The 24435-nt window shown below is 33.8% G+C and overlaps 1 protein-coding gene and 1 long non-coding RNA gene across 2 annotated transcripts in view; one reads left to right on the forward strand and one right to left on the reverse strand.

The window, feature by feature from the left end:
• LOC125678449 (selenoprotein S-like) overlaps positions 1 to 11496 on the forward strand; it is a 29774-nt gene extending 18278 nt beyond the window's left edge. Inside the window, exons 5-6 of the mRNA XM_048916918.2 lie at positions 8928 to 8991; positions 10657 to 11496. Coding sequence (XP_048772875.1) covers positions 8928 to 8991; positions 10657 to 10724 — 132 coding nt within the window. The 3' untranslated portion in view covers positions 10725 to 11496. The remainder of the gene's footprint in view (positions 1 to 8927; positions 8992 to 10656) is intronic.
• Positions 316 to 4731, reverse strand: LOC125678456 (uncharacterized). Its single transcript, XR_007371531.2, has 2 exons — positions 4293 to 4731; positions 316 to 788 (listed from the first exon to the last, which is right to left on the reverse strand). It is a non-coding gene; the product is annotated as an uncharacterized LOC125678456 (long non-coding RNA).
• Positions 11497 to 24435: the final 12939 nt, after the last annotated feature.

Here is a 24435-nt window from a genome sequence, read left to right on the forward strand (position 1 = left end):
GTAAGTGAATCAACCGGCTGGGATGATATTAAAAGCTAGCTTTTATTTGATTTGGGTAAACATTTTTCATGCGCAAGAAAATGATTTTGAAGGACTGTATGTATCCATATACCCTAGCTGGTATAAGAATATTAAAATCTATATAGGCTTAGGGTTCAAAATAATCCAATGCATATTTTTCTATCAGTAAAGATGGCAAGCATTCCATTGCACCATATCAATGATCGAATTTGTTGTTAGCAGAAAAAATATACTTACCAGTCTCTGTACATGTACATTGATAGTCAACTGTAAAATTGAAAAGGAAAACGGAAATTTATATATCTGCTTTATTTTGAAAAAATAAACAAATGCTTGTCATGGTGATTGGCATAAATCCATGAAGACAAAACTGTCCGTTAACCGTATCTAAGGAGATTTGATGAAGCGCCTTTGCTACCTCCTCCACTGACTTCGTCACGTGGTACAGACACGTATCCCTGCGCCGGCATCCAAATCCATATCCCTCCGCGTTTTTGTGTAGATCTGTTTCCGAAAATGGATCTTTTGGCATTTAATGATGAAGGTTGCAATAAAACTGGAAATGATTCTGAGTCAGTGTTCCGTAACTTTTGACGAATATTGGATAGAATGTAAGCAAGCTCTCCGCCCATTTCCCGATCCGTAGGGACAGTCTGAAAGTCGTCACGTGATGCGCTCGCTGTACACGAACAGAACAGTACAAATGAAAAGAGTACTAGGGCTGATCTCCAAAGTCGATGAAAATTTATTCCTTGCATTGTTGTTTCCTACAAGGAAATAAAATACATATATATTTGAAATTTGTACATGTTTTATGTTTACTGTTTGTCAACATCAACTCGAATTCCTTCTTTTACCCATCTAAATAAATACCTTGACCTTGTCACATGATTCTAGAATATGAAAAGCGCATGATTGTTTCTGTTGGAGTAATCAAAAGTGAAATTGTATCCCTTTTGCATGAGTATCCTCACTAATATCTATTACAATCCTGCGAAAGTAATTTGTGAAGATTTATATTTCATTCTTTCATTTCCGTTTCAGAGGGGTTGTACGGTTACAAACATTTTCTGTTATTAAATCGCATTTATTGGTCAGAGCTTCTTGCTCAGGCACCGACGTCACCAAGCAGTTCTGACTTGCATTGTTTATGAGTCTTCTTTCTTGGGCCATAAACTTTACAGAGGAGTGTCGACATTACACGCTGTTATGCAGCATTTATAAGCTATTTCCATATTAAGTCTATACAATCACCTGAAGATGGCCAATTGAACTGCTGTAATGTTAAATATTGAGCTCATAAATTGAGTCAAATTGTAAGTGGCGATGATCAAAAATCTAAATTTTACTATCTAAATGTCGGGGAAAAGCGTAGATGTATTTCAGGTATCATGACAAAAAACGACGGAAGGGCTTCAAGCTATGACATAATTGCCGTTAGTTCCACGAAATAACCGTAAACCTGAGCACTATAGTTAAATACATAAGATTTAGTTGGATGCTTAACGTAGAGGTTTTGTTCTTTTTTTCTGAACGAACAACAGAAACAGTGGTTCTTACCACATTTCTTATGCAGGTTAATGTGGTGTAGCGCAACAATTTTAGGAAAAATATCTTTATATTTTATTCGTTCAAACCTCATTATGCTATTCAAGTTTGCGGTTGATTTTTTTTTTTTTTTTTTTTTTTTACTTTCCCTTGCTCTTATCTTAGTGTGGCAGAGATTATAGATATAGCTCTACAGTTCGAAAAAAAAAATGGGAGAGGCTGAGAGAACACCAGAACTTATTGAAAACATATAAGGTGATGTTTGGAAACAATATGCGATTCATTCGCTTTTCTCTCGACTACAACCTTTATTTAGAGCTAAGTAATTACTGATGTAAGGGTACCAAGTATAGAGTATATTCATATTAGAACCTGCAATTGAAATTTAGTAGAATATAGATCACGAAATAATTGTAATATAGTAAATGTGAGAGGGTTTTGTTTTTTTTCAAACCGTGTCTGTATATAGTAAGGATCGTAACGATGTATGTATTCCCAAAATAAAGGAGTTCAGATGATTTTCAAAAATAAATGGAATCTTTAGAAAAAAAAGTTTGCAATGTCATCTATCGGAATTTGACTTTATCTTCTTTAGATGCGTCTTGTATTTCATTTTTTTGAAACTCAATCTATTGATTGAATACAATTGCAGTCCTTAACTTGACTCCGTTGGCGTTGAAATTTTGCGTAGGTCACGATTTGTTCAGGTGTCACTCAAATCTTGAACACAGCTTGTCTGTAGTTGATTCTCTTCCCAATTGTTTTATGTAATGTGAGGAAATCGACTTATTCCAGTAATCTCAGGGAAATTTCCATGACAAGAGAACTTTGGAAAGTAAATTAAAAAGGATTTGATGCGTTTTATCGTTAACGCAATGGTGTGTAACTTAACGACGCCTCTCGGAGAAATCCCCACGGACTGGTGCCTACTGCAAGTGATTTTATTTATCACTTTACAATTGCATCTTTTACATTTTTGTCAAGTAGCTGATTAATATGTTTTTGTCCTTTTGTATTAAGCCATTGGCCTTTTTTAGCAGATGTAATCCCGTTTTGTCCTCAGAGATCGAATGTTGAAGCCACTAGATTGTAGTATTTTGATGCCAATACACGTACCCTCACCGAGATTTTATGAACAGGCGTTACCTTACTTCAAATGAGATATGATGATAAAATTGAAAATACTGGCAAAATATTAGACTAACACTTGATTTCCATTGGGGGGTCTAAGTCTCGTAGTGTGAAATATTTTACATTTTATTCATATGACTGTAGTTGCTTTATGAACAGATATGAAATTGTCCTGATTGCTTTTTACAACTTATAACTAATCGGCCTTGCATTATGGCGTCAATATTATTGTCCAGTTTTCCACAGTGGTGTCATTGCGAAATATTGTCAAATACATATACGATTCCAATGTTTCTGTACAAATTGTGATGATGGCCATTTATTTTAGAGTTCGATGTAATTGTGACCAATGCGCGTATGAATGTTGATAAATATAGTACATGTATATTTTAACAAATGGGAATTCCGACAGCAAACAAAGTAGAATGTAAATATGTGTAAGTAAATTTCCTTTTTTAAAATACATGCGAGTATAACGTGTATAGTGCAATGCTTCACGCAGGCATACTTTTGATGAAGAACTAACGGGCTTCATCAATGTCCGCCTGAAGCATCGCAGTTTATACCCTTATACATTTTCAAAAATGCAATTATTTTTTTTTTTTGAATGAACAACAAATTATTTTTTTTTAATTTTTTAAATGAAAATGATACTGGAATATAGATATATATATATAATCTAACATTAAAACAACTATCGCTCTCGTCGCTTAGAAAGACGCTCGTAATTTGTCATGTTTTTATTTTACTTGTACTCGTGACTTCATTAAAATCAGCCAAATTGTTTCATACTCTTAAGGGGTCAGAAAATCACCACCAACTAGATATCATGTCATGTTTTAGTTAGTATATTTGCATTCAAAAAGTAGATGTGACTACACACGAACTGATATGAAGCGCTTATCACTGTTATTAATGTGAGGGAAAGTTGTCAATCTAAAACATAATTGTAAGATAGGGAGAGATAACAGAGCAATGTCCTGCTCCCCAATATTCAATAAAATTGTTTAAATTTAATTCTAAAATTGTAATGTTAATGAATTACATCAGATTTGCTGAATTTTTATGAAACATAAAGACAACAAATTTTTGAAACTAAACGTTTGGAAATTTAGACTCGCTGATGAACATGGTGTTCAACTGATGCATAGTCACTGAAGGCTGTAGATTTCTTTATAATTAAATTTCAGATTTGCATCTCCTAAGTCTGAATTCAATTTGTAAAGATACATTTTATGTGAGACTTCGTAATTAGAGTAGTACCATTTACAGTATATAAGGTTACAGCATTATATTGACCTTGCTCAGTATTTTTATAATGTTGATGTATGTATGAAGGTTTATATCATTTGATTGTCTTCATAAAATAAAATGCAAACTGAGTTAACAAATAGGTATCGTGCTTTCTTTCTCAACTTACTTAATATTTATCTATTTAGTTTTTCGATTATTTCTGCTACTACTACTACTACCACTACTACTAAATTTATAGATAAAAAATTATTGCACAATTACTGCATTCATGTAATTTTATTATTTGTATATTCTATGTCAAATCTAGATCGTATAGACAAAATATTAATAGAACTTACCTTCAAAGATCCTGAATGCTTGTGTGGTAACGGACCGTTTTCTCTCTGAAGCAGTTCATGTCATCGTGTGGAATTTATGATGGTTGGGTAGCCGCCCTCTTCGGCACTATTGGACAACGGTTTTCTCCTACTCACGTAGTAAACGGTCCATCTTATAACGTAATTAAAACAGCTGTAACTGGAGGTTTTGGTCGCCTTGAAATGATGGCGATGAAACTGTTTTGCGTATGGAAGGATTGCTGATACACCATCACTTTTCTTTTAACGTTAAAGTAGTAAATCTTTCAATATATCAGCAAGGAGTTTGACAAAATTGATTAGTGTTGTTTTAAACAAATGTAACAGAAAGTAATGGAATATGAAAAACTAATGAAATGGTATAGGTCTATTTTATCTGGCTCAGAAAGCATTACAATCCCATGTGTTTTTTACCGTTAAAAGAAAAGTTAAATGCCGCGGATTTTAATGGCATTTCAAAAATACCTTAGCCATTTGTTGATGGACAGTCGCAATTAACCGGCATCAATTGATAATAGTAGTGGTAAACAGCTTTCGTCTTATTTGTAGCTACTGATGACAAGAGATGACCACTATGTTATGTTTTCAGTATGCAAAAGTCGTCATGTTCACTGCTTTTTGCCAGAAATATCGCGCATTTTTATTTGTAATCGGAATCTTTTGGAAATCATGGGGGTGGGTGTTAGTTTTTGTTTTGGTTTTTTTTTTGTTTTTTGTTTTTTTGTTTTTTTTTAATTATTATTAATTTTTTTAGTTTGAGATTGGAATTGTTCAAATTTATAAAGATTTTTAATCTTACAAACAAAACAAGCTCTTTGTGACGTATGAACCTACCTAAATGAGGAATTATAAACTTTGAAGTAGCAAATGATTGTTATTGACCAAATGTTGGTGACTGTTAGTTTGCGTTTATAGAGAAGATTTTACAATTTTGACGTTGGGAGCAAACTTTGATCTCTCCATTTCTTTATATGCTGTATTAGTTCTACTTTTTAACATAGTGATGTTCACGAGTCAAATAGAAATATGAAACTGGCAGTGAACAGGTACGACAATTTCTTTTTTTTATTCTTATTTGAATTTAATTACCAGGCGCGTCAATTTTTTTGTTTGATCCTCTGACATGTAAATCCAAAGTACCTTTACATTGGCTGCCTTTGTCTGTTTTCAACCGCGTAATACTTGCCTAAACTAGCCAATCCTATTCCTCTTGGAAAGACTCTCTCTCTCTCTCTCTCTCTCTCTCTCTCTCTCTCTCTCTCTCTCTCTGAATCGGGCGGGTACTTCTGGCATTACCCCCAGCAGACCAACAGAAAGACTACGATCGGAAAGATGAGAGTGTACATCATGTAAAGAAGGAATATGACCAATTACTTGTAAACAATGGTTTCAGGATATTGTGAAGCTCAATGTAGACTTCATTCCATGAGAGGAACTGAAAGACCACTAGGGCACCCTCTATACAAACAATATATAGGCAATAAAGTTCAGTATTACAATGTTGGGTCCACAGACACGGCAAACTTCAACAGGCAACAAAATACAAAAAATGACAACAGCATTACTGCCTCGGTGTTTTTCAGGGTCAATTTTCAGTTGGCATGAAATATGTTTGGTTTACAAAAATAAAATGTCACACGTTGGTTGCTGTGATTCTGGGCTATATCTATTGAGTCAATGATGAAAGACTTGATGCTTTGGGTAGGAATTAGTTTCGACTGCAAAAGGCGATCATAACATCATTTATACTGTTCCTTAATTATCCCCCCGCTGTTCATTGTGAGAGGGGGTATAGTAACGGGACCGTGTGTATGTGGGTGAGTATGTGTGATAAGACTGAGCTTATACACATCTACAGGCCACATGTTTTGCCCACAGGGGCTAAGCCCGTTTTGACCCGAAACTCATGAGTTGAGTTTCGGGTCAAAACGGGCTTAGCCCCTGTGGTTTTACCTGATTGATTTGAATTTTCACATGTAGCTTTGTTATCAAGAGAGGACAAACCCTGTTAATTTTGGAGTCCAAAGGTCAAGGTCACTACGGAACTTCATATAAAAAGCTTGTTGACACTCGTTGCGAGGGGATATGTCCCGTCTTGCAGAGCTCTTGTTAAATGAAGACTTCGGGATGGAGTTATTCACTCCATTGTGAGAATCGTGACTGAGGCTGAAGAGAATAACCTACTCTTATAAACGATATTGCTGGTGGACATTGGCATTCGCTTATGAAGGAGTACTTGGTGAAGTATGGAGTGGTAAAACGTTACCAAAACTTAAGGGACTCCAGATGACTGTGCTAGAGAAATGGGAACCATTTACTCACCTGTTTCTGACGTGCCAATTTCTTTATATTTGTTATACACCTAAACATCTGAATGCAGGATGTGCCCATGCTTTCGTTATTACATTAATGTGCGACTTCTGAAACAATTGTTATCGATTAAAGTTTTGATTTTCTAACTATAAATCTGTAAAGCATGTAAATTTACCATACATTCTTTTATCATCATGAAACATGCCGGTATTTCTACTAATAACACAAATTCTCGATGCCTAAGTCGTTAGACTGATACATTTAAACAATAATAATAGGTGGAAAGGGGGGGGGGGGCTACATGTTATGCACAAGAAGATAAAAACGTGGGAAGTAAATCTTTACAAGGCTTGCTGAAAGTTTGATTGTCGTATTATTAACGGATATTTGTTAGTCCGGCAGACTTTTTAGATAGTTTATGCCTAGCGCTTTTAATCTGATACCTAGAAACATGAGGTATTGTCGCTATATTAGTTCGGCTGAGAATGGAATACGAGTTTCTCCTCCGTCAATCGGTCCTAAATGACAGATTAGTTATTATTCTGACTGATTTCAATTTCCGGATAATTTGGTTATCGTTAGAAACTTGTTGCATATAACAGGTTTTTTCATTATGGTTTTATGTTTTAATTATAGGCATTCATTAAGACCTTATTTATAATGAATAGTTGTGTGCTTGTATTGTATTTTGACACGACAGTGTGCGATGCTTTTTCAGAAAAGCTACTTTGCCTTAAGAATTTGAAAGTGATGCGTAATATCTCCTGCATTTGCTGCGGTGAAAGAACCCAGTATTGAAATAAAAATCATGATTAGATGATAGTCTCATATTTCAGTTATCAATGAAATGTTGCCTTGAATCGTTTAAATACCGCTATTTTGTCACAATTCGTAAACATAAGAGAGCCTAATTTAATAAGTCTCAGCCGATAGTTACACCGTGTTTTGAATTATGTCAATGCTCACAGAATCGCCTACGTTTTAAAACTGAAAAATCGTAAGGAAGATGCGTATTTCTAGAATTTGATTTGTTTTAGTGATGTTCATTTTAAACATATTTTATTATGTACTAAATGCATAATACATGTAAGATTAGACAGCGGGCATTGATGCCTAATGGAGTCTTCTAATTAAGATGATTTCATAAATTCTACACATTAGGATACTTGCATGTACATCTATATTATTGCATTTGTCATGTGTTAAGTGAAATTCAAATTATGAAAAATTAAGCAAAGCAATTAAAAACAAAAGGGGTGTGTGTGTGTGTGTGTGAAAAACTGATGTCTCTGTACCACAGGGACTTAGCCCGTTTTGGGCCCGAACTCTGTGATACCATAAATATATATGGTATCACAGAGTTCGGACCCAAAACGGGCTTAGCCCCTGTGCTCTGTACGACAGCAAAGTAAATCTGGTACCCAAAGATAGGTCTTGTCCCAGGGAATACTCATGGGAAATATTAAAGCACAAGAACTAACCTTTCAAAGTTATGGCCAAGGTTCACGTTTATCTAAAATAGGTCAAACCACGAGTTAAAGGTCACAAAGTACCAAAAGGAAGGTCTTGTTACGAGGAGTACCTATTTGAAGTATGAAAACCTTATCACCATCTTTTCCAAAGTTATGGGCAGGGTTTAAGTTTTCAAACTTTTCGCGGATAATTTGACAGACAGGCGGACAGACCAAAAACTGTATGTCCCCGACACGCTGATTACGGGGCATAAAAAGATAGACAGAAATAAAGGAGGGGAGACAAAATTGCCAGAAAACTAGTTTAAATTGGAAGGAGAAAAAATACATATGACTTGAAAGTAAAATATAATGATTTTGAATGATAGGCATTTATATTATAGGTTATAGGTGTTTAATAGACAAATGTTTCGTTGTTTTGGTGACAGTTAAAATTCTAATATACATTTATGTACAGTGATCTTGAAAACTTCTTGTGAAGCAAAAAAAAAATATTAAACGTACAATACTATTACTGCGGACAAGATCAATTCCGACGAGAGTTGTAAGGCAACTTGATGTACAATAATAGGCCAAATCTCGTGAGCGTACCCCTGGAGATGAGATAGAGGTTGACGTAATTTTGTCTCGGAAGGACTTTGTCTAACTTTGATAGATTAGTAGAAACGGAAATAAAAAAAATGCTTTGTGTGTCGGATGCCTGAAAGACCCTGAAAACGAATATCATTACCATTAATTGAAACAGTATTTTGATTAATTAAAACTGTCTTTTATTGATTGTTGTATTTACTGCAGAGTACTTCATTTCAATGGCTGTTTCTTGGTTTTGCAGAAAGACGATTCTTCAGAGACAAGTCAAAATAAACTTAAGCCAAAACCAAAATTACGTCAAAGTGGTGAGTAGTTCATTATCAGTTATTTATAGAATGGTGAGTAGTTCATTATCAGTTATTTCAGATTTATAGAATTGTGAGTAGTTCATTATCAGTTATTTCAGTTGTATAAAATTGTGAGTAGTTCATCAGGGCCGTAAATTAACCTTCAATTTGGAGGAGGCAGGAAATTAGGCGGGGGCCTGGGCGGCCCCCAGACGCTGAGCACATTTTGTGCACACTGAACACGTTTCGTGCAAAATCCTTGATTCTAGGGCCTTCTAAGATGTTACTTGACTAACTCATTCTAAAAGAAAGATTTGGAATGCTTTTTAAGGGAGGTATCATGTTCTTAGTTATTGGAAACAACATAAATTCTAATGAACTTTAAATTTTAATTTTTTTTTGGCTCAAAAGTTGGAGGAGGCAGCTGCCTCCTCCGCCACCATGTAATTTACGGCCCTGTTCATTATCAATTATTTCAGTTTTATAGAATGGTTTGATCTGTGAATTTTCAGTTTTATAGAATGGTTTGACCTGTGAATTTTCAGTTTTATAGAATGGTTTGACCTTTGAATTTTCATTTTATAGAATGATGCGACCTATGACCTTGAGACTTACGTTAAGCAAATTTCATGCAACTTGAGCCTTTGGCTTTCGAGATTCACATACATATGTCAAAATGGCTCTTCGCCTACCACTCGGGTGACGCGTCTTCATTCGTTAAAACTCGTGAGTGAATTGTAAAACACAAATAGGATATAAATTTGATTGACCTTCTTACTATAGACCTATGTTAGGTTGTAACTAAATACTAGAAATATTACTATAGACCGGAAATTGTTAGTTTGTAACTACATACTAGAAATGTTACTAATATACTGGTAATTTTTAGTTTGTAAGTAAATACTAGAAACCTTACTATAGACCGGGATATATTAGGTTTGTTGCTATATACTTGAAATTTTTAGTGTTACAAAATACTGGGAAATTTTTAGTTTGCTACTATATACTGGGAAATTTTTAGTTTGCTACTATATACTGGGAAATTTTTAGTTTGTAACTATATACTAAACACGTTACTACTCGTATATACTGGGTTAGTTTGTTACTAAATACTGGGAAATTTTAGTTTGTAACTATATACTGGGAAATTTTAGTTTGTTACTAAATACTGGGAAATTTTAGTTTGTTACTAAATACTGGGAAATTTTAGTTTGTAACTATATACTGAAATTTTTTTTAGTTTGTTACTATATCCTGGGAAATATTTAGTTAGTTACTATATCCTAGGAAATATTTAGTTAGTTACTATATCCTAGGAAATATTTAGTTTGTTGCCAGATACTGGGACATTTTTAGTTTGTTACTATATACTAGTAAACTGTTGTCCTGTTAATTGTCCATTTTGTCCACATCCTGATAGGGCAAATTCCAAACTGAGCAGATCTAATATACTCATTATCCTGAAGTAGTTTTAAAAGTGTTGGATGAATTCAAAACTGAGCAAATTTAAATATACTCGTTATTTTAAAGTACTGTTACAGAGTTTTGGTGAATTCAGAACGGGGAAAAATGTTTCTCTCTGAGTCTGAGTGAACATAACAGGGGGCTAAACTTTCTCAATTTGCCTGTATGCAGTATTTTAAATGAATTGGCGAGTTTTAGATTAATTGTGTCTGCTTTCAGATTATAATCCTCTAATGGGTGGAGGCGGTACTGGGTACAGACCGGCAAGACGGACTGGAGGAGGATGAGGTTAACTAGTGTATCTTGGGAACAACCACGTGATTTAAATGCATCACGTGGTGATATCCTTAGATACATGTTTCCCCTTGATTTACTTCCCTTTTCTCTGAAGAATTTACAACTTGTGAATGCTGAACAGGATAGCAAAATTGCTTCAATTATGCAAATAACACTCAGGAGTTAGAAATATTTATGTTATTAAGGATTGTTGAAATAAGTTTATAGGTAGCTTTCGAGTATCGGCAGTGATGTGTGAATGTGCTGAAGGAAAATTGTGGATTTTTACGGTGTTAAAAGAACACGGACGCATTAAAGTAGTCGTAAAATAGTAAACCTCACCTGCGGCGGCTACTCGAAAAATAAGGCGAGTCTGATTGATTTCATAATTCTAATACTTGCACTTTGTAATTAAATTTTATATCTGAATAATAGGTCTGATCTATTTTATCATTTCCATAACTAATAAAAATGTCGTTCGTATACAAGAATGAAGATTCTCGGGGCAAAAAAATGTTTCTTGGGATTGTTCATTTTTGGAAGTCTTAAATATAGTTTGAGAGCGGTGTTAGATTTGTATAAACGTTATCCTGTGTCGCCATCGTAAACAAGGGGATGTTATACCCTAACAATGTAACTTGATGTCATCAAGTGTTATGAAGCATCATCTGGAAAGAGATCCAGATCTCCGAGATAATGTTGAAGATTGCTTTGTTACTGTATAACAACATTGATACTTTAAAGTTTTTATCTAATGTGAAATAAAAGTCTCAACTGTTTTAATTTTGTTGCTTTTTGTTGTTTTTATTCAAAAGAGATTCATGGTCGAAACGTCCAATGCTGTGGTTGATTACCTATGCATTTTATAAAAGAGACACGTGTTCGATATGTGCGTTCCCATGGGGGCCCGGGTTAGAAAAGGTCCTCAGTACCCCTTGCTTGTCGTAAGAGGCGATTAAATGGGGCGGTCTTTCGGATGAGACCGCAAATACCGAGGCTCATGTCCCTGCTCAAAGGCCATAAGCGCCGAGCATACGCCTAAATGTTGCAGCTCCTCACTGGCAATATATGAGTGAAAAATTCTTGAGCGGAACGTTAAACAATATACAATCAATCGATATGTACGTAAAGCCTACGCTGAATGTCGAATTTAGTTTTTAGTATCTTTTGTCCATCCATAAGATCACCTGAACTCTGTTGGAATACACAGAAAATTTTTAATATATTCTTTTCAAAAACCAAGAACAATCAAAATGATAACCCTGGACACAGCGTGTCGATAATAGGGATTTAAAGATGGCGTCCAAAACTTGGTAGTCTTTAGCTCAGGTGAGCATCATGTCCCTGGGGACCCCAGTTCATTAAGTCGTTATAACGATATAATTTACACTTGCATCCTGTCATTAGGTCAAATGCAGTATGACGTGTTTCATACCAATTGTTAGGTCGTTCTTTACACATAATAAATTTGACAACGGTTTCACCGTTTACCTGATCAAGATATGGGGTGAGTGTGAATGGTCAACAGGGGATTCTTAATCCTCCTGGACGCCTGGTCCTATCTCTGGTGTGTCCAGAGGACCGTGTTTGCCTTGCTCTTAATTTTTTTTATTCTCTACAGAATCAATGAGATTAATCACTGTTCGTTATTTTCACTTATTCATTTTTGAGCGTATAGTCACTGGTACTGGTGTAAGCTACATGTATAAGTGCACCCTGGTAATTGTACATAACTGTCTAGTACACTTTATGCGTCACCATGTATTTTTAGCAGAGTTTTGATTGATTGTATGTTGCTTAACGTCTCTCGAGAGAATTTTTCACTCATATGGAGACGTCACCAAGACCGGTGAAGAGCTTCAAATTTAGGCCTTTGCTCGGCGCTTACAGCCATTGAGCAGTGAGGGTTCTTTAGCGTGCCACACCTACAGTGACACAGGACATCCGTTTTAAGGTCGTTTAGCGATGGAACTGTCACTACCTGTTTTAACGACTAAGGTCTGTTGCGGCCGGGATTCGAAACCCGGCCTTTCTCATCCGGGGCGAACGCTCTAACCTCTAGGCCACCGCGGCGGTCCAGCCAAGTTTTAACATCTCTAGTATATGTTGAAACTTTTACTTGCGAATATATAGTCAGAATCTTCTTCTCAAGAACTACTGGGCCAGGAAAGTACAAATTTACACGAAAGCTTCCTGACATAGTGCAGATTCAAGTTTGTTAACATAACACTCCCCTCCCCCCACAATAGGGGATCGAAGTTTTACATACAAATATATAGGGAAAATATTGGGCTAGAGAAGGCTACATTTACATGAAAGCTTCCTGACATAGTACAGATTAAAGTTTGTTAACATCACGGCCCCCGGGGGTAGGATGGGGCCAAAATAGGGGATCGAAGTTTTACATACAAATATACATGTATAAGGGAAAATCTTTAAAAATATTTTTCTCAAGAACCATTGGGCCAGAAAAGTCTACATTTACATGAATGCTTCCTGACATACTGCAGATTTAAGTTTGTTAAAATCATGTCCCCAAGGGTAGGTTGGGGCCACAATATTTTACATGGGAGTATGGAGGGAATTTTTTAATAAATATGGTCCAAGGTGACTCAGGTAAGCGATGTGGCCTATGGGCCTCTTGTTTAAAATTTCAATGACACTGAGGTCAAGAAATTTACCGAATTTAAACGCATTGGAAAAAAGGATTATACCGTACTCATAATGAGTCTTGAACATTGCATCAAATATTCTCGGATCATGGTAATGCTCGCATTGCTTTGACACCATTGTCTTCATTACGGTATGTGCGTTAGCTTTTCTAGCTTTATTTATTGTTCATGGTGAAATGGTTTTCTCGATCTTAAAGCTGACATGAATTAATAAATATAGTATAATTCTATATGTCCGCCATATTTCTCTGTTAATCCGCCATATTAGTTGGAATTTCTATTGTTATATGTATCAGGGTTCGCATGGTATATAAGGGGACGAGCTTTGCTACGCTTCACTTCACTTCACATCAGTGTCTTCGATTTACCTGTGCGGGTAGCTTCGACAGGTAACACGTACATCTCCGATACTAATTTATAGGACATCAAGAAGAAATGAAATCACGTTTTGGAACACCACGCAGTGCTCAAAATTATAATAAACATATCGTACAGTAGTAAATCATTCTAAATATATATATTTGGATAAATATATATAGAATGCCTTTTCTTTACATGAACGTGCAAACATTTGCAGTAAATATGTCAAAACTATACAAAAATGCGGAGAAATATTTCATCTTTTATCTATTGATAAAATGGAATAAGCAAAGAGTATACAATCTATACCATTCACAATTACTTCAAGTAAAAGGCAAAGACATAAATACTACTGTACTTATAAAAATGAATGTATGCTCGCCATGAAAACGCATCGAATGCGGACGACTGTTTACCTGGGCCTACTCGTAATATCTGTAAAGGACCGCAGATGTACGTGTACACTTGTCGAAACTCCATTTGCATTCCAACAGTAAACAACATTGTCCATTGTACAGACTACGACACACTTAGCCCGTGCCGATCAGCTATCTTCAATCAGAGTATAATATTTACCCTGTATTGTGCATGAATCCTTATACTATATGATTTACTGGTCAGAGTATTGCAGATTTATAAATCAGGAAATCATTTAGGTACATAAATGTGCATATACAACACGGTACGGGTGTATGGGATGAGAGAGAGAGAGAGAACCGATGATCTTGTAATAATCGTGCGCTTATTAAGACAAATGATATCGTTAATTCAATAAAAAAAAAAGAACAGTACTAGTAACCCAATACTGCTCTCATTAATTGTAAATACAGATTTATTTGATTCATTTAAAGCACGCAATAATTAAAAATTAAACATATTTTTAAATAATGTTATTTTCAATTACTTCATTTTATGCTAATTTGGCGCTCAATAGATCTTATATATCTATGCCATTTTGCGTTATTACATTCTGCGTCGAACTCGACGCAAATTGTACTAATGCAAAATGTAATAATCGAGTTTATCATATTATGCGTCGTTATCAAAAATCAAGGGGAGAGGACAAGAGTGTCTGTCACCCACCTTTAATAACAATATCCATTTTTTGTTAGTTTGTAATGCAAATAAAAGATACATTGAGTGACAACCCCTCCCCCACTTACCCCAGCTTGAAAGTTCTGATATAATAGTAGAAGACACACACCACCACCAATTAAAAAAATGAAGATATTATGAAGCACTCATGGTAGAGGACTCTAACCACCCCATCCCACCCCCAACGATGGAAGAAAATGAAGTGTAGAGGGAAATTATTGAGGTAGTCAAAGTAAAAGACTCTTTAACCCTTCACCCCCACATTAGGACTTTGAACATCGGACAAAACATCTTGGTTTGTTTGAGTGTTTTGTTTTATTTTATTGCTGTTTTCGTTCATATTTTTTAATTATTATTTTGAATGCCAAGAAATTTTGAAGAATTCAATTTTCCATTTTCCCCCTGTTGTACCCCCCCCCCCCCCCCCCCCCCCCCCCCATGAAAAATGACGATACATGCCTGGTTATTACATGTACATTTTGCTTTGCAACACATGCATGTATACTAATTGTATGCATGGTGCATGTAGAATTGCACCCTTTACCAAGTTTTCCTTCATTTACACAGTGTAAGGAATGGTAAACCAAAATCACAAAACAAAATGCATAAAGACCAAGATATTTTCAAGCGTAGGAACTTCATTCATGAATACATAAATACATGTATTCATAAAAATCGCATGCATTGCAGGACTATAGCATTTGTGTGTTTTAACGTTTCTGTAACATGCCATAATGATTACTTTGAGGCTTGAGTGTAATTTATTCATAAATATTTTCATTTCGTAGATCTGGTGCAATGGCCATACCGCTGTACGTAGAAATTTCAAATTCAAATGTATTCGATAAGATGTTAGTATGCATAAATCAGTAAAATTCGTGTTGAGGTTTTATTTGATATGATACAATGTCAATATACTGTAATGCATTAGTAGGATATGAAGAAGGCAAGAGTATAAACATTTTCTTTTTTCATTATCAATATCTATATGATCACGAAAAAACATTATATAATTTATATCCGGATTCATTTATACCGATTTAGATATCAATAAAAACAAAGCTGCATAGTTTGGGAGAGGGGTTTCTAATGAGTCTGATGAAATTAAAAGAAGGAACCCAACATTTGCATTCAAACTAGATGTACTTCAACATGAATTCATTTCTGCTCTGACTGAATGCATGATTCTAAATTCGAGAACGAATCTTGCATACAAAATAATTAATAGGGGAACACATAAATTCGAGCTCCTTTGGAATTTAATGAAATGTAGATATGTTCCTTTCTTTCAACACGAATTGATATGTTGTTTCAGGCACGAAAAGAGGGGGTTGGGGTGGGCAGGAAGGCTGGTCTGCTTTCCCCACTTTTTTTATGACAATTTACTTTTTCCCCGTTATTCTAACATACAAAGTCAGTATTTTCTACATGCACAGTTCAAACTAATATATATATATTTTAAATTTGTAATGAATTCAATTATAAGCATCAACTCCTGTAAGTTTCCAATATATTGTCAATCACAAATTTTTAAATAGCTGGAAATTTTTAATGCTTGTAAGCTTACATTTATATAAGTGATCAATTTTCTTTCCTTCTGTGAAATGATATATTTTAAATCAAAGTAGGACGGTCGCTCTCTCTCTCTCTCTCTCTCTCTCTCTCTCTCTCTCTCTCTGAATATGGACATACAGAGACCGTAATTATGTGGTTCCAAAAGAGACAACAAAACTATATTTTCGTTTATAAATTTCCTTTCATATGTGTCTTTGTGTAATCAACTGTTTATTATGGATTGCAAATGTAATACACGCATTTGCACACAGATGTATATTTTCGATCATTATTCCCTTATTTGTATATCCAAGTTTGTATATGATCATCGAGAAATTTTGAATTGTGCACGCAATATATCCAACCAGATATTAGATTCTCGATTTCTACAAACTGCAAAACCTCGACCAGACAAGCATTCAATATAAGAAAAAAAAATTCGACTCTGACATCTCCCCTGATTGAAGACGCCCTGTTTGGCACGGGTGAAGTGTGTCGCAGTCTGTATAATGGAATGACAACGTGTTGTAAAGTTCTAACGATATACAAATGGAGTTTATCATTTTGTTTCGTGGATTTATCAGAATAAAGAGAATCTAATATTTTCGGTAAGTGCACATCTCCGATACCTGTTGAATAGATGCCCGTATTTGATACTTTTTTTGGCGATTATACCTTGTGCATTGCATATTATGCATATGGCATGCACCTTTATTTTGCAAGAATTGATAAAAATAATATATTTTATGCTCTTTGCCTATTCCATTCTATCAGTATGTAATTGGCAAATGATTTATCCGCATTTATTTTATTAGAAAATGCAAATACTTGCATGGCATGCACCACTTGCAAGTATGCAAGAAAAGCATTTTTTTCCCCCATTTTTGTCTAACTTATCTAAACTTCCAGAATGTTGCATTAGTATACAATCAATATTTTGTAATTTTGAGCAAAGCATAATGTTTTAAAATGTTATTCTATTTGTTTCTCATTCCCTACATATTACTATCGGAGATGTGCACTGGTCGAGTCCACCTAGAAAAATCACTCAGGTGTGACAATCATATTTGGGGTATATACGGGTAGAGTAAATTAGGCTACCTGAGAGAAATATGGCGGATAAGATGAGAAAGGTGTACGTATTTATTAATTCATGTCAGCTTTAAGGCGAGAGTCCTCTTGCATTGCTTTTATGGAAAAAGTCGCGAATTTAAACAGTACCAAGAAATCATATCTATACTGATAAATTAACAAATTGTACCCAAAAAATCCGAAACACTTGTTCCGGGAGTTACTGTTTGCACCTTTAATATTGTTTCATATGTGAGGTGAAGTCCGTAAGCTATAATAGAATCTTACTTTAGTAGTAAATATCGTAAAATTACGCGGGATTTCATCTAGTTTATTATATGAATACATAATACATAAGCAACTGAATGAACGGGAGAGGAAATTTTACAGAGGTATAACATAAATCACAGGTCTACCAGCTGAATACACCACATTTTCCTTAAGGTCAAGGTCACATTCATCTTGCAGAACAAACATAACACAATTATTTGTTTAATTGACAACTTGTTAATGATGTAACTCTAAAACATACTGACATTTATGTATCGAGAAATTCTAGTGATAAAATACAAATCAAATCTCGGCTAACACTGCTAAGAATATCTATAACCAATTCTAGTTATGCGACATGGCTAATCTGCAGAAAGGCGTCACTATAGTCAATAATTTGATTAGAAATGCAAGCTTTATCAAGTTTTTAGGAAACATTTGGAAGTGATGTTAAAGGTAAGTAACACATTGCTGTAATGACTGACTTCCTTTTAAAACACGAATAGAACAGTGAATATCAGCTATATATTCCTCCTTTTAAGATTTATTACCCGGTCCGATAGCTGCGCAGTGGATTAAAAACAAACAAATCCCCTCAATAAAAGTGTATTTTGTGTTCGAGTCAAGCGCGTATTTTCAGTTAACTTTCTACTAAATCTGCATTTTATTCATTAAATAAGGTAAATTTTTACAGTTTTCAGTTTCAAGATAATGCAAACATCTCTTCTGACCTGACACAGATTTGTATATTGCTATTCTTAGGATTAAATGTGCCCTCTGTTTAATTTGAATGTGATGTATTGACATTTTCCTTTAATATAAATGTGATCTATTGACAGTTTCCTTTGATCTGAATGGGATCTATTGACAGTTTCCTTAAATATGAATGTGATGTATTGACAGTTTCCTTTAATATGAATGTGATCTATTGACAGTTTCCTTCAATATGAATGTGATGTATTGACAGTTTCCTTTAATATAAATGTGATCTATTGACAGTTTCCTTTGATCTGAATGTGATCTATTGACAGTTTCCTTAAATATGAATGTGATGTATTGACAGTTTCCTTTAATATGAATGTGATCTATTGACAGTTTCCTTTGATTTAAATGTGATGTATTGACAGTTTCCTTTAATATAAATGTGATCTATTGACAGTTTCCTTTGATCTGAATGTGATCTATTGACAGTTTCCTTCAATATGAATGTGATCTATTGACAGTTTCCTTCAATATGAATGTGATCTATTGACAGTTTCCTTCAATATGAATGTGATCTATTAACAGTTTCCTTTGATATGAATGTGATCTAATGACAGTTTCCTTCAATATAAATGTGATCTATTGACAGTTTCCTTCAATATGAATGTGATCTATTGACAGTTTCCTTTGATATGAATGTGATCTATTGACAGTTTCCTTCAATATAAATTTGATCTATTGACAGTTTCCTTCAATATGAATGTGATCTATTGACAGTTTCCTTTGATATGAATGTAATCTATTGACAGTTTCCTTCAATATGAATGCGATCTATTGACAGTTTTCTTTAATATAAATGTAATCTATTGACAGTTTCCTTTGATATGAATGTGATGTATTGACAGTTTCCTTTGATATGAATGTGATCTATTGACAGTTTCCTTCAATATGAATGTGATGTATTGACAGTTTCCTTTGATATGAATGTGATCTATTGACAGTTTCCTTTGATTTAAATGTGATGTATTGACAGTTTCCTTTAATATGAATGTGATGTATTGACAGTTTTCTTCAATATGAATGTGATCTATTGACAGTTTCCTTTGATTGAAATGTGATGTATTGACAGTTTCCTTTAATATGAATGTGATGTATTGACAGTTTCCTTTGATATGAATGTGATCTATTAACAGTTTCCTTTGATCTGAATGCGATCTATTGACAGTTTCCTTTAATATAAATGTGATCTATTAACAGTTTCTTTTGATTTAAATGTGATGTATTAACAGTTTCCTTTGATTTAAATGTGATCTATTGACAGTTTTCTTTAATATAAATGTGATACATGGACAGTTTCCTTTAATATAAATGTGATGTATTGACAGTTTCCTTTGATCTGCATGCGATCTATTGACAGTTTTCTTTAATATAAATGTGATGTATTGACAGTTTCCTTTAATATAAATGTGATGTATTGACAGTTTCCTTTGATCTGCATGTGATCTATTGACAGTTTTCTTTAATATAAATGTGATGTATTGACAGTTTCCTTTAATATAAATGTGATCTATTAACAGTTTCCTTTGATATAAATGTGATGTATTGACAGTTTCCTTTAATATAAATGTGATGTATTGACAGTTTCCTTTAATATGAATGTGATGTATTGACAGTTTCCTTTAATATGAATGTGATCTATTGACAGTTTCCTTTGATATGAATGTGATGTATTGACAGTTTCTTTTGATTTAAATGTGATGTATTAACAGTTTCCTTTGATTTAAATGTGATGTATTAACAGTTTCCTTTGATTTAAATGTGATCTATTGACAGTTTCCTTTAATATAAATGTGATGTATTGACAGTTTCCTTTAATATGAATGTGATCTATTGACAGTTTCCTTTTATATGAATGTGATGTATTGACAGTTTCTTTTGATTTAAATGTGATGTATTGACAGTTTCCTTTAATATAAATGTGATGTATTGACAGTTTCCTTTGATATGAATGTGATCTATTGACAGTTTCCTTTAATATAAATGTGATGTATTGACAGTTTCCTTTGATATGAATGTGATCTATTGACAGTTTCCTTCAATATGAATGTGATGTATTGACAGTTTCCTTTGATCTGAATGTGATCTATTGACAGTTTCCTTTGATATGAATGTGATCTATTGACAGTTTCCTTTGATTTAAATGTGATCTATTAACAGTTTCCTTTGATTTAAATGTGATCTATTAACAGTTTTCTTTAATATAAATGTGATCTATTGACAGTTTCCTTTGATATGAATGTGATCTATTGACAGTTTCCTTTGATATGAATGTGATGTATTGACAGTTTCCTTTGATTTAAATGTGATGTATTGACAGTTTCCTTCAATATGAATGTGATCTATTGACAGTTTCCTTTAATATAAATGTGATCTATTGACAGTTTCCTTTGATTTAAATGTGATGTATTGACAGTTTCCTTCAATATGAATGTGATCTATTAACAGTTTCCTTTGATAAGAATGTGATCTATTGACAGTTTCCTTTGATATGAATGTGATGTATTGACAGTTTCCTTTGATATGAATGTGATGTATTGACAGTTTCCTTTGATATGAATGTGATGTATTGACAGTTTCCTTTGATATGAATGTGATCTATTGACAGTTTCCTTTGATATGAATGCGATCTATTGACAGTTTCCTTTGATTTAAATGTGATCTATTGACAGTTTCCTTTAATATAAATGTGATCTATTGACAGTTTCCTTTGATTTGAATGTGATGTATTGACAGTTTCCTTCAATATAAATGTGATCTATTGACAGTTTCTTTTGATTTAAATGTGATGTATTGACAGTTTCCTTCAATATGAATATGATCTATTGACAGTTTCCTTTGATCTGAATGTGATCTATTGACAGTTTCCTTTGATTTAAATGTGATGTATTGACAGTTTCCTTTGATATGAATGTGATGTATTGACAGTTTCCTTTGATATGAATGTGATGTATTGACAGTTTCCTTCAATATGAATGTGATGTATTGACAGTTTCCTTTGATCTGAATGTGATCTATTGACAGTTTCCTTTGATATGAATGTGATCTATTGACAGTTTCCTTTGATTTAAATGTGATCTATTAACAGTTTCCTTTGATTTAAATGTGATCTATTAACAGTTTTCTTTAATATAAATGTGATCTATTGACAGTTTCCTTTGATATGAATGTGATCTATTGACAGTTTCCTTTGATATGAATGTGATGTATTGACAGTTTCCTTTGATTTAAATGTGATGTATTGACAGTTTCCTTCAATATGAATGTGATCTATTGACAGTTTCCTTTAATATAAATGTGATCTATTGACAGTTTCCTTTGATTTAAATGTGATGTATTGACAGTTTCCTTCAATATGAATGTGATCTATTAACAGTTTCCTTTGATAAGAATGTGATCTATTGACAGTTTCCTTTGATATGAATGTGATGTATTGACAGTTTCCTTTGATATGAATGTGATGTATTGACAGTTTCCTTTGATATGAATGTGATGTATTGACAGTTTCCTTTGATATGAATGTGATCTATTGACAGTTTCCTTTGATATGAATGCGATCTATTGACAGTTTCCTTTGATTTAAATGTGATCTATTGACAGTTTCCTTTAATATAAATGTGATCTATTGACAGTTTCCTTTGATTTGAATGTGATGTATTGACAGTTTCCTTCAATATAAATGTGATCTATTGACAGTTTCTTTTGATTTAAATGTGATGTATTGACAGTTTCCTTCAATATGAATATGATCTATTGACAGTTTCCTTTGATCTGAATGTGATCTATTGACAGTTTCCTTTGATTTAAATGTGATGTATTGACAGTTTCCTTTGATATGAATGTGATGTATTGACAGTTTCCTTTGATATGAATGTGATTTATTGACAGTTTCCTTCAATATGAATGTGATGTATTGACAGTTTCCTTTGATCTGAATGTGATCTATTGACAGTTTCCTTTGATATGAATGTGATCTATTGACAGTTTCCTTTGATTTAAATGTGATCTATTAACAGTTTCCTTTGATTTAAATGTGATCTATTAACAGTTTTCTTTAATATAAATGTGATCTATTGACAGTTTCCTTTGATATGAATGTGATCTATTGACAGTTTCCTTTGATATGAATGTGATGTATTGACAGTTTCCTTTGATTTAAATGTGATGTATTGACAGTTTCCTTCAATATGAATGTGATCTATTGACAGTTTCCTTTAATATAAATGTGATCTATTGACAGTTTCCTTTGATTTAAATGTGATGTATTGACAGTTTCCTTCAATATGAATGTGATCTATTAACAGTTTCCTTTGATAAGAATGTGATCTATTGACAGTTTCCTTTGATATGAATGTGATGTATTGACAGTTTCCTTTGATATGAATGTGATGTATTGACAGTTTCCTTTGATATGAATGTGATGTATTGACAGTTTCCTTTGATATGAATGTGATCTATTGACAGTTTCCTTTGATATGAATGCGATCTATTGACAGTTTCCTTTGATTTAAATGTGATCTATTGACAGTTTCCTTTAATATAAATGTGATCTATTGACAGTTTCCTTTGATTTGAATGTGATGTATTGACAGTTTCCTTCAATATAAATGTGATCTATTGACAGTTTCTTTTGATTTAAATGTGATGTATTGACAGTTTCCTTCAATATGAATATGATCTATTGACAGTTTCCTTTGATCTGAATGTGATCTATTGACAGTTTCCTTTGATTTAAATGTGATGTATTGACAGTTTCCTTTGATATGAATGTGATGTATTGACAGTTTCCTTTGATATGAATGTGATGTATTGACAGTTTCCTTTGATATGAATATGATCTATTGACAGTTTCCTTTGATATGAATGCGATCTATTGACAGTTTCCTTTGATTTAAATGTGATCTATTGACAGTTTCTTTTGATATGAATATGATCTATTGACAGTTTCCTTTGATTTAAATGTGATGTATTGACAGTTTCCTTTAATATAAATGTGATCTATTGACAGTTTCCTTTAATATGAATGCGATCTATTGACAGTTTCCTTTAATATGAATATGATCTATTGACAGTTTATTTTGATATGAATGCGATCTATTGACAGTTTCCTTTGATATGAATGTGATCTATTGACAGTTTCCTTTGATTTAAATGTGATGTATTGACAGTTTCCTTTAATATGAATGCGATCTATTGTCATTTTCCTTTGATATGAATGTGATTTTTTAACAGTTTCCGATATATTGACAGCTTCTCATGAATTGAGTGTAATCTATTTATTAAGAATTTTCCCGTATTTTGTTGCGATCTATTGACAGATATTCGCGACTTTAATGCAATCTGTAGACATTTGCCCCTTATTTTAATGTGATTTATTAACAATTGACCCTTATGATCTATTGAGAGTTGTCCCTTATTGTAATCCGTTGACAGTTGACCTTTATTTCAAAGCGATCTATTGACAGGTGCGCCTTACATTGGCGGTTTACTCATGATTTTAATGCGATCTATTGAAAAGCGTTCCTTATTTTAATTGTCAATATGTAAACATTTGTGGTGGTTGCTCCTTCACCAAAGATCAGCATTTAGAAGTAGTGATAATTACCGAGTCTTTCAGCTACGACCTTCAAATTGGGGTTGACACGTTAAAGAACTTCACTGCTTCGGCCCTGATTGCTGACCATGTGTACATACAATTTGTGGTATTTTACCTACCACCGGTGACGTCTCAGTATGAGTGAAACCTTCACCGGTGACGTCTCAGTATGAGTGAAACCTTCACCGGTGACGTCTCAGTATGAGTGAAACCTTCACCGGTGACGTCTCAGTATGAGTGAAACCTTCACCGGTGACGTCTCAGTATGAGTGAAACCTTCACCGGTGACGTCTCAGTATGAGTGAAACCTTCTCGAAGGAACGTAAAACAAGTTAACAAACAATC

The sequence above is a fragment of the Ostrea edulis genome, chromosome 2 (genome assembly GCF_947568905.1).
Source record: "Ostrea edulis chromosome 2, xbOstEdul1.1, whole genome shotgun sequence".
NCBI lineage: Eukaryota > Metazoa > Mollusca > Bivalvia > Ostreida > Ostreidae > Ostrea > Ostrea edulis.